The sequence below is a fragment of the Daphnia carinata genome, chromosome 1 (assembly GCF_022539665.2).
Source record: "Daphnia carinata strain CSIRO-1 chromosome 1, CSIRO_AGI_Dcar_HiC_V3, whole genome shotgun sequence".
Classification (NCBI taxonomy): domain Eukaryota; kingdom Metazoa; phylum Arthropoda; class Branchiopoda; order Diplostraca; family Daphniidae; genus Daphnia; species Daphnia carinata.
In genome coordinates, this window is record NC_081331.1 from 9,968,914 (window position 1) to 9,981,114 (window position 12,201).

Consider the following 12,201-nt stretch of genomic DNA (forward strand, 5'->3'; position numbering starts at 1 on the left):
CGTCTAAAGAGATCCGTATCGATGTCCTTTTGGCGTTCTCGAATGAAACTCCTTGAGTGACACAGAAAAAGGAGAGACGGTCGTAAAAATAAAGATGCGACCACCGGCCGCGTTTCCTGCGCGCGACAAAAGGGAGACATAAAAAAAAAAATTGACGACAACGATGGTTTTTTTTTTTCTTTTTTTTTTTTTGCCATGTTTTTATTGCTTCATTCAAAAGCAGTTGAAGAGATAAAAAACTAATAAGGGAATGCTGAGGAGAAAGGTTAAAAAAAAAAAATGAAAGAAAATTTTTGAAAAATGATTTTTAGTTTGACACTCATTGTATTCGCTTCGTGAATGAAAAAAAAAAAAAAGTCGTAATAAGATGCTACTGGACGGTGTAAAAAAATAGGATTCTTTTCAGTCAGAATCTTGGGGAAGATGGTGGGAGAGAAAAAAAAAATTAGTCCATCTGTTCCGAGTTTATCGTCCGTGTCTGACTTGACAGGTGTTGGGAGCCGAAAAACAAAACAAAAATGATAAACGAAATCCTACGTTTTCGAACGGTTGGCTGATGTTGAAAGCATTCGATTATTATTTTTTTTTTTTTTTTTTTGCCATAGTATTATGTTACATGCGTCTGGCGTTTCGGGATAAGGGTGGATGAGGATGGAAAGAAAAAAAAAAGAAGAAGAAGGGGAAAGGCCATTTCAAAGGATGGCTCTCTTTCCGTACAAAATATACATGTTAGCGCTCTTAAATGGATGGAAAGCTTCGTATGTATAATAGGTTTTAAAAAAATAAAATACCGGATGTTATGATCTTTTCGATTTTCTGATTCTGTTTTGGGGTTTGTTTTTTTTTTTTTTTGAAGGGGAGGGGAGTATTTTGCATATCGTCATCATAGCTGATGATCGGTTTGGTAGCTTTCTCCACCACGAACGCGCCTACCTGGATCTCACAATTTCGATTCAAAATTTTTACTGTTATTATTGTTTGTTTTTGCTTTCTTTTTTGGTTGAAGGTGGGGAGAAGGTTCTGTCCGGTTGCATCCGCTTCTTAGTACTTGTATTGAGCACCAGAGGAGCTGGCATCCGGAGCTTCGTAGAGGCTGCTAGGAGCCTGGGGCAGAGCGATTTGAACCACCTGGAAATTGGCAAAGTGTTTAAACAAACACCCATCATCATTTCCTAGCTCGAATCAATGACTTGATCAAAATTTTTACCTCTTGAACCGGTTCGTCGCGGATGGAAATGACCTCTGGTGCCGGGATCTCGACTGGAGCGATAAGCTCGGGAATGTTGACAGCCTGGACCTCAGGCGAAGCTGCAGCGGCGGGTTCATAAGCAATTTCAGCAGCCGATGGAGCTGGAACAGCTATGGCAGCGACGACATCCAGTTGAGCGGGGATGACGACAGCAGCGGCAGAGGCAGTAGCCACGACAGGTTCTGCCACGGATTGCGAAACGGCAATAGCCTGGGCCTGAACGGCCGGCTGGATCACTGCCGGAAGGGGTACAGCTACCGCAACGGGCACAGCGGCCTTGGCTGGCTCCGGAGCTGGAGCAACAACGCTAACGGGAGAAGCGGCAGCGATCACAACTTGCTGTTCATCGCCAGGTGCGCGTTCAGGGATTTTGCCAATGTTTTCATTTAAAGAGAAAAAATCGGAACTTGAAGCACACTCCACATCCGGCCACCTAAATTCATTGAAATATTTGTCAAGTTAAAATTAAACAAAGTTTCTTTGTTAATGGCTGCAAATGAAATGGTACCATTGGCAAGCGAAATTTTCCTGGTTGAAAATGGTTCCGTTAGGGCAGAGGAAGGAATTCTTGATAGACGTTCCATCCGGAATGGCTGTGCAAACGTGGAACACTTGGCAACGCGCTTCAACATCAGCGTAATAACCTTGCGGGATAAATGATCGATGTTACGTCACCTCTTCATGGAAAGTGGAAATAACACCACGGGTTAAGTGTTGTACGTTCGAAACTTTACCATCGATCTTGTCGTTGCAAGTGAAAGCCGTGACCGGAATCTTATCGAAAATTGGGTAGTCCAATTCCGGTTCGCCGGGAATAGATTCGCGGAAGTCCCAGAAGGCGATCTCCTCTTCCGATTCGGTCAGGACGGGTTGCACTGGTGGAGGTGGTGGAGGTGCTGGACGCGGTGTCGTGACGACGACGACTGGGGCTGGTGTGGTCGTCGTTGTCGTCGGTGCGGCTGTTGGGAACAAGATGCTCACCTGTTGATTCTCGTTGGCATCGGGGAACAGAGGGTTCTCAGTTGGCACGGGCACAGGGCGAGACGTCACTGGTGGTAGATACTCCAGAGGTGGTGGAGCGTAGGTGGTAGTTGGTGGAGGTGGAGGTGGCAGGGTAGTTGTTGGTGGTGGAGGAGGTGGCAGGGTAGTTGTTGGTGGTGGAGGCGGTGGTAAGGTAGTGGTTGGTGGTGGTGGAGGGGGTAGAGTAGTTGTTGGGGGTGGTGGAGGTGGTAGGGTAGTGCTCGGTGGGGGTGGCAGATACTCTACGGCCGGTGTAGGTGCTGGTGTAGGCGCTGGTGTAGGTGCCGCTGTCGTGGGAGGTGGGGGTGGAGGAACGTAAACGGTCGTTGGAGCCGCGGTAGTTGTCGGCGGTGGCGGAGGGACCGTCGTTGGGGCCGCCGTCGTCGGTGGGGGAGGACTAGGCGTCGTGTATTCTTCTAAAAATGGGCCAGAACATCAACGCATTAAATTCAAATCTCAGTTATCTTCAGACTGTTGGTTATCCACTTACCGACAACCGGAGCGACTGTAGGTGGCGGTGGGGGAGGCTGAGTCGTCGGTGCAAGTGTAGGAGCCTGGGTAGACGGTGCGGGGCTGGGTTCCACAGGTGTTGGAATTTCGAACGGCGGAGACGGTTGTGGGTAATAGTATTGCGCTTGAACGCTAGCCAAAGCGACTGATCATCGTAACGATCATCAGAATCCAGGCCATCATAAAAAGAAACAAATGGAACATCAAACAAACGTGTTACCAAAAAATTGAATTGCAAAGGCAGCCACAATGTTTGTAAAATGTCCCCTTTTTCTTTCGACAAGACCTAAAAATGGCCTTAGATCCGGCTATAGTGGGTTTGTACACAATTTGCGGTGTAACGTCGTTATTTTAAATCCACAAACCACCCATGTTTGGTCGGAAAAAAAATAATAATAATCCCACGCCCAAGTGCCATTTGTTTGGGTGTCAATGACTAAGTTCTCATAAGGCACAAAGGATAACGAATGGATAAGCAGGGACCCGGAGCAATCGATCATCAATCGGTTACCTGATTGATTCGAATCAACTGACAGAGTGGAAGTTGTAATTCAACCTTCAGATTTTTGACTTGATTAAAAACTAATACTCCTTTTCAATTCAATAAAATCTAGCGTGGGAGAAAACGTTCCAGGAATTGGATTTCGCTCTCTCTTTTCTCTGCTATTAGATAAGCCACGCAAATTCATCACAGTCCAATCTTTGCTGGAACGAACGACTTATTGGCCCTCCGAAAAAAGAACAAACAAAAAAATGTATCGTAGAATATAAACGATGACGAAGATCGTGATGAATGGGCGTTCAACTCTTGTCAGCGCTGCCTTTCGCATAGGGAATTGTACAGAAGGAAAAAAAAAAAAAAAAGACCAAGAGAAGCAAACAGAAAAAGCCCTGGAACAGGACAGTAATTGTTACCTAGTAGCAACCAGACGTAATCCCTCATTGTTGACGTGTATGCGTGCGTTACGTGTGTAGGCGTTGGGGAAGGGTATATGACCGGCACTGGGGTCTTACGGAAACTCTATATGAAACCGGGGTACAAACTGACGATTTGCAAAAACCGGAACGATGTCCCTCCTGGTTCGACTTTGTTGACTCGCTTTAAAAAACGTTCGATTTTCTCAAGAGAGGCAAGAGAGAGAATGAAAAGCGAACGAAAAGCTAACTTTCACGACGACGGAGTTACTGTGAATTCTGAAGCTGCTTCGCTCTTCTTTTATAGTTGGTGGCTGCTATTGCCAGTCAGGCCAAGTTTTGAAAAAAAAAAAAAAAAAAAAAAAAAAAGACACACGTACACACACACAAGCCGAAACGGCTGCGGTCGGGAAGACCGTTGCGGCGGGAGGCGGGAGGGAGAGATTCCCGTCGAGAAAAAGACCAAGAAGACCAAAAGAAAAAGAAAAAAAAAAAAACGAAGGAGGTGGTCATGGCGGTGGGGCACTGGTTCACTAGCACAAGAAGAAGGTGGGGAGTAGGAGGGAACGGATAGAACTAGGGTACTGGGGAAAAAGACGGGAGGAGGAAAGGGACATGCTGGTAGCCACACGTACCTGTTGGGGAGGTTCCCTCCCGCTGGAAATTCATTTTCTTTTTTCAGATTATTATTATTATTATTTTTTTTTTTTGTTCCTTCATTTTCTCCGTATTCGTTCTTCATCATTTTGTTTTCATCTTCTTTCACATGTTCGAAAACGCTTTCGGTTTCTTCGCTTCCCCTTTTCATTTTCTTTTTCATTCACGTTCCGTTGGCCAGACATACCGGATGGCATCTGCCTTCTTCGCTGCTGCAGGCCAACAGATAACCGGTTCATTTTTGTTCATCATCATCTAGCATTCTTCTTCATCAGCATGACCCGCAGCCTTTACTATAATATCAAAACGTAGTAGAGATCACGAGAACCCACTGCTGCCGAATCATTTAAGCGTCTATGTATTTGCTTTCGCTCTCTCTGTCGCGCCCCGCTATGTATGGATCACGCGTCTATTACTTGTGGGAGGCGAAGAGCAAACATCGCGGTTCAAACGCAAGACGGGAACGCACACACACACAAAAAAAAGAAAGGGGAAAGCTCAACAAGACAAGAAGAAGAAGAAGAAAAAAAAAGGGAAGAATAGATTTTCATAATTGAAGCTACAAGTGACGCCAGCACGTCACGATTTTGCTGCTTTGGCTTTGCCTCATTTGCACATCGGGACACACAACAGCCATACATATTGCCTTTGCTTGTTTTTAATGTTTTTTCTTGTTATTTCGCTGTTATTTTGTGGGTTCTATAGACGAAACACACAGGTTGAAAAAGCCTTGAACTGGCAGACCAAACAAGGGCCGGCCATTGAAGTTTTTGCATTCGCCAAAAAAAAAAAAAAACCCACTCTGGTAGATGCTGTCTCGACAGGTGCATTTACGGAAAAATTAGTGGCGTTCCAGCGTCGTTTCCGCCGTCTTCGTATTTTTGAAACCCGTTTTTTTTTTTTTTGTTTTGTTTGGAGATCCCGACCTGACGGCAATTAGAAGAAGCCAGCCGATTATGTGCCCCCAAAAAATGCTGATAAGTTTGGGTGAAAGAAATTAACCTGATTACATTGATGAGTCCCGCAACGATGGAGCGGGGCTTTATCTCTTCTCTGTATACATTTCGGTTCTTCTCTCGTTTTTTTTTTTTTTTCTTTTTTTGGTTGAGGGCAAGAAGAGCCACGGCCACTTTCACTCTTTAATTTCTTCTTCTTCTATTTTCTTAATCGTTCGTCTATTCGTATCTTCTTCATTTGCCTTACCAAATTTTTTCGTTTCATATTCGAATTTCATGGCTAGTGCTTTTCAAAAGTTTAAGCCGTTTCGGTCGGTGTTCGTTTAGGGCCATTGTTGTGTCCACCGACACATTCATTCCGTAATGTAATATCCTTTTTCCGGATAACATATGGTACGACATAGATCTATACATCGGAATGCGGATTCCGGACGTGGAATCATAGCAAAAATGATGAATTCTGATCCTATCGACTATCCTAGGACAAGTCGACCGGAGCCTTTCGGGCTTTAATCGCTTGGCCGATTTTGTTCATCAGATTGCCGGTTTTCAGTCCCATCATTGCAGTGTGCGTGGCGGTTTGCGATTTGCATGTCTCCCTTTTCGCTACTTTCTTCTTATCTCTTCAATTATTATGATTATTTTGACAGGCAATTGTCTTGTTCGTCTTCTCTTTTTACGTCTTGTTTTTTTCCATCGTGAACATTCGTCCTTCTTTTTTTTTTTTTTTTTTTCCAGGACTTAATTAGGTCACGCTGCGCCGGTTACGCAGTAATGATCGCAATCAACATGTCCCATTGGTGTAGACATGCAACCGCTTCGCATTCTTCTTTTCTGTACCTATGCATTGAGATGAAACAAGAACGCCAAGGCAAAATGTCTTTTCGCTCGTTATTCACGGACATCGTTAATCGTGTGTTACGACAGTCTTACCGCAATACGAGCACATTATAACAAAGGCCCCTCGGACGGACAGAAAATAACGAAGCCGTCTAACTTTGAATGTTTTGTTATTGTTCACATTTAAAGGTGAGAATGCTTTTCCGATATTTTTATTGGTGACTCCGATATCTCGCATCCGCCTCCCACATAGACAGCCGGATGTGAATGAAAAGCTTCTTTAATCTTAGGCAGAATCTATCTAATAAAATCTTGGACCAAAAGCCACTTTCCTTTTCTTACGTTCCCCAAGATTCTTGGTGTTTTTATAGTTCGTTATTGTATCTCTACGATTTTCTTGGACATTTTCTCGTTCGTGGCGAGTTGTTGTTTTTTTTTAAACACCGTCTGACCGTGATTCATTCAGCTTCGAAGGAGCGAAAGGTCACAGTTGTGAATGTCCAACTTTGGGGCGTTGATCGTCAACCGGACGTGATGAAACTGTTCGTACACCCACAATGATGGGGTTTTTTCTATACGAAGAAGAAAAACGTGTCTAATTTCAGAACGCAAAACAAATAGCTACAGCCTGCAATACGATTAAATATCGATCGATAAATCAACGTCAAGATCAATCGTGGTTCATAATACAAAATGTGTACGAGAAGACGAACGTTGTTCCGCCCGAAATATTCGGAGCAAAACTCGAAATTGTGCAACACGTTTCTGGTTTTGTTAGCTACAAAACAATGTCACGAATGAAAGCAATATCATTTTCAAACGTTGACCGGAAAGGGAACATTCCCGGTGATATCCCGAACGGGTACGACTTCGCTTGATAATCGTCTCGTTCACCTTTGAACAAAAAAACTTTTGTTTGTTTGTTTGTTTTTTTGTTTTTTTTTTTTTGTTTTTTTTTAAAGGAATTTTCCCAAACGTGGAGGAAGAGAAGTTCGAAGCTCAATATATGCCTACAGAGCCAGAAGGGTAAGAAGAACTGTAACCATATATATATTTGTAGTAGACCATTCAACTCAAGGTTACGTAAAAATCAGACGTGCCGGCGGCTGGCTTCTCCTCATTTGCCTTTCACTCGAGTCCCGGGTTTTATTTTACGGGGTCATCAATCAGCCGAGTGACGGGCGTCGTTGCTTGGTCAATCCCCAATACAAGACATGGAGAAAGAAAAAAAAAGGGCAAGGGAGAGGAGAGAAGAAGTCCGAGCAACACCCTTTTCCGATTTGGTTGTCTATTGTTTTTCTTTTTTTTTCTCTTGATTCTTGTTCCATTATCATTCCTTCCCTTCTTCTCTTCCTACGGATTTTTCAAAAAAAAAAAAAAAAAAAAAAAAAAAAAAAAAAAAAACACGAAAACAATCTCAAATTGGGAAAAAAAAAATTATAAACTAAAAAACCTCTGTTGAAATTCTAAAAGAACCCCTCAGAGGATTTTTTGGGTGTATACACCCATGCACACTATAGGTGTGCTCGTGATCGTACCTCACTTCTGCTGGACAACAGTCCTTTTCTTGTTCGGCCTTTCGTTTGATTATGTCCCCGGCTTTAATCGCGTTTGGACACTGCCTTACGGAGCTCATTACCGGTGTCATCTGATTTTAGCCCTTAGCTGTGATGTGTACTGTACTTTTGGGAAAGACAGTCTTTTTGCTCGACCTTCCAACGAAAGTTGAAGAAGGAAACATAACGCCGAATGAAGAGAAACAAAGATCAAGAGGTCGCAACAGAATAATATTCAGATAGTTAAAGTGTGGTTGTAATTCGAACTTGAGAGTCACGATAGCGTCTATAGGCGTCCGGAATCGGGATGAAAAAAGAAAAAGAAATTAAGAGGTGTTGTCTGCTATGATCTCAAAATGCCGGAATATCATTACATTTTTAAGGAACTTGCCGCCGCTTGCGGCTTTGCCGTCAGTATCATCCGCTCCACTTGCATAAAGAGTAAAACGGAATGAAATAAAATATTTAAAAAAAAAAAAAAAAAAATTGTAGGAGAGGCACAATTCAAGCAATCTTGAAGAGATTACTGTCGAGACAGAAGCGGGAGAAAACTGGTTTCTTTCGTTTTCGTGCGAGGACCTCTTTTTTTCAGTTTTAGACTTTCTCCTTCTGGTTTTCAAATGTTAAGAATCACGTTTTGGAGATCCCCTGCTCATGTTTATTTTATTTTATATATTATACCTTAAATTTTTTTTTATTTCATCGTCCTCGGGTTGTTGTCAGTTTTCATTTTCGTTTCGGGTCATCGTCTTCCTTTCAAATAAAAAAAAACAAAATTATATATTTTTCTTGTCGTGTTTTCCTGGTTGTTGTTGTCGACTGCTGCTGAGTCCGTGGTGTTTGACCCTGTTGTTTCATGGCCAGCTGAACCTTTTGCCTTTTGTTTTTTGTTTTTGTTTTTTTCTTCCTTCTTCTATTTAACCCCTCAGACTCGATGGTATCGTCCGACTACCCGGAACCAGCGAGTGGTAGGAGAAAAAAAAAAAAAAAAAGAGAAAACATCACATGATCGACGCAGCAATAAAAAAAAAAAGGCAAAGAAAACGGGCAGCCATCTTTCGCTATAGGCGGCGGAAAGGTTAGATCAGACAATGAGGAAAAAAAAAAAAAAAAAAAGAAAACTCCTCGACTCACCGGAAAGGAATGGGAAAGCAGATAAGCGTTTATGTTTTTCAATCCAACTAGCGATGGGTCATTGTTTTTTTGTTTTTTTCTTCGTCGCCTTCGTTATTGTCTTCAACTGTAAATATTCGATAGCCCGCACGGATCTTGTGATAACCGATCGGACACGCCAAGTTGAGTTGCCCATCTGGCCCACCTGTTCACGGCGGACTCGGTCGTCCGCTTGCCATCCAATTCGATTGTTCGTAAATCATCATTTAGAAAAATAAGGAAAGGAAAAATATATATAAAAAAGAAAGAAAAGAAAACAAGAGAGAAAAAAAGAGAAAATAAGACGGCCCCAGTTACCCCCCGCCGGGTAAAAATCCATTGTATTCCCCAAGTCCCGAATTCCACAAGGCGATGTGCCGTGATTTATTTCGACTGGCTATCTTCGCAAAAGATAAGCCACAGGAGCAAAATGGGAAACGTGTAACACATAAGCTTGGTAGGAGATTCACAAGTGATAACATCTCATAAAAAGAGTTACTGAACACAGAAAGCTGTTTGTGGGACGCATACTTCCAACTTGAGAAGTCCGGTGAAGAGAAGAGGACGGCGTGAATAATTGGAAACGACACGTCACAGAGTCGCACAGTTCAATCAAAAAAAGAAAAATCCAGTGAGATGGAACCAAACCGAGGATGGAGCCAAACGTTTGCTCAGCCTCGCCTATACGCCTCATACATAAGCGCACACGCATGGATAAATAGCTAAACAAACATCGGCAATATTTAAGTATCCCTTTTCCCTCAAAAATCTTTGCATAATGCAATGCTAGTTTTTTTTTCTTCCCTTTGTCTGTTGGTGACATTCGAGTTTGACATGACTACATTGGAAGTCATTGGAATAAAAAAAAAGAAATAGACGATGGCATAATGCGACAAGAGAACACATGAGCGCGTATAATATTGACGCAAAAAAGTAGGCGAAAAAACAAATCCTTGCCATTTCGCAATCTTTTTGGCGAAACAAACTCTCCAAAGAGTGGGCCATATCTCTTTTGTCTGCTGTCAAGGAGAAACGAAGAAAGTCGAAGAAAAATTCAAAACTTTCCATTTTTTTTTTCTTCTTTTCGGCTGGCATGGGTTTTTTTTTGGGGGGGGGGGGGGGGCTCGAACAATTTTCAGCTCCGGTTCCATCGAAGAGGAAGAACAATGACACTATTCGGCCAAAAAGAAACATCTATGCAATATTCAAAAGCGACATGACGATCCCTTTGACAACATCCCCGTTGTGATGCGACATTGTCGCTGTGATTCCTTCGATGTACTTTTGCTGAATATTCTATTTCTTTAAAAAAAAAAAAGAATTACATTTTGTGTCCCACATAAGCCGCGCTTCGTGACCCCTCTGGTGTCAATGCCGTTCATCTTCCGTTTTTATTGGAACTCTGAGGTATACAAGCGAGAGTGCAAGAGTCAACGGGGCTGCACCGGCGATCCGATTATCAAAAAACGAATAGGGCCGGATAGCGTTCACACGAACCAATCACACCGAAGCCATTCACGCTAGTCTCTCGCCCTGCAAGCAAAAATGCGAAATTCCTTTTTTCGATATTCGAAAGTTGGAGTTTAACAAGGTAACGACGGCCTGATCAAACGAAACAAATTGGCCTTTTGTCGTGTTGCTTCTTTTTGACGTCAGTTAAATAAATTGAGGCTTGACACGCATGTTAAAAAAAAAAATCGATGACGTTTGCCTCGGCATTCAAAATGGCCGATAGTTGATTGCGAAAAGCCGTTGTTATGCGGCCCGATGGTCGCCATTTGATGCAAAAATTCGGGTATAACATGCAGATTTGACAATCACGACCTCCTCTCCGCATTGAGGCCACGGAATTAATTTAAGAGCATGTGCAGGTGGCGTGATGTCATAAGGAATGCGAAAAAGTGAGGAATATAAATTTACGATGCCAAAGAAAAAAAAAATACATTTTTGTAACTCTGCGAAATTATTTACATTTTCGTGATTTCCAATTGTTATAAAGCCCTGATTGGTGAGAATGTTTCATGCAGTCCTGCCTCGGCGAAAGGTACATCTTTGATGACGACAAACGTTCGAGCCACGCGTCTCACATGGGACAACGATGACCAAGAAGTACTTTCCATTTCAAGAAACAGTGACAATATGTAACCCATGATCCAAGTAGTGTGGCAATAAGAATGGCGAGGGTGCACAAGTCACGATTCCACCATTATTTTTTGGCTCTCCCTAAGGTAGGTCACCTGCCAGCCAGACGTTCGTGCCTTCATACTAACTTTTTCTTCACGTTCTTTCACAACTGGGATTTCTTTCTCATCTCAACCGTTTTACTATTTGTGACTAGAATCGTTGCGTAATTATTCAAACTTGTAGAAGCTTCCCCCTTTTTTTTATACCCTATTTTCCATCAAACATCTTTCAATATGCGAAGAGACGCTGTTCGTTCGTATCCAATATTTTTTCTGTATCGTTTAATGCATTTGGCGTTTGTGAGAAATAAAAAGTACGACACGATATAACCTCGATACGATGTCTTTTATGTTTTTTGTTTGTTTGCTTCTATCTTTGGCTTTCTTCGTTCAAATAATCGCAATGGCATTGTGTCTATTTTTTTTTTTTTGCATCCTCTCTATTGTTTTGTAATGCTAAAGACCATTGTCTTCTTTTGCTATCCATCCGACAATGAAGATGCCATTTTGTCGCAGTTACGCTGCCATCCATTAGGTCCCTGTCAGACCTTCTGAAGGTCGAAGTTTTGCTCAAACGGTCAACGACTGTGCGTCTCTACGCATTTGGGCTACTGAAAACGCATAGAAAAAAAAACAAAACAAAAGAAACGCCATCGAGCTCGATGATCCCTTCACGCGTGACAGTTCTAGACATCGTGCGTAATTATGAAATATACGTGAAGGCGAACGAACAACAGGCGAGGCCATTGAGTTCGTCCGGGATGATACCGACTTCCGTGTCGAGAAAGAGAGAGGATCTCAAACTCCAGCTCGGCATCTTGGCTGTGAATAACCTTCTCATATTTAAAAAAAAATTTTCTTTAAGCACTGACCAGTTATCTATCTGATCGTTTGACGTATGAAAATGGAAAATCATTCGCTTTTCTGTGAAGCTTTTAAAAATATGTTTTCTCTCATTTATCAATTGTTTTGGTTTTCAACGGAGTGCACAGCAGGTCGCTTACGAAAAGCAATTCATTTTGTTTCAAATAAGAATTTTTCATAACCTTGCCGATTGCTATGATAAAAGAGGGCCATTTTTGCTCATCTGTCTATTGGCAATGCAAGGCATCATTGTCCTTGTATTTTTACCCATTTTCGCAAGTTTTTTATTTCTCGTAATT

General features: G+C 42.3%; 1 protein-coding gene across 1 annotated transcript; it reads right to left on the bottom strand.

Moving 5' to 3' along the window:
• Positions 1-304: 304 nt before the first annotated feature.
• LOC130692560 (uncharacterized) lies at positions 305-3,959 on the bottom strand. Its single transcript, XM_057515704.2, has 6 exons — positions 3,695-3,959; positions 2,760-2,924; positions 1,984-2,685; positions 1,758-1,893; positions 1,208-1,682; positions 305-1,128 (listed from the first exon to the last, which is right to left on the bottom strand). Exons 1-6 carry the CDS (start codon positions 3,720-3,722, stop codon positions 1,042-1,044), a joined length of 1,593 nt encoding a protein of 530 aa, XP_057371687.1. The 5' UTR covers positions 3,723-3,959; the 3' UTR covers positions 305-1,041.
• Between the last annotated feature and the right edge of the window lie 8,242 nt (positions 3,960-12,201).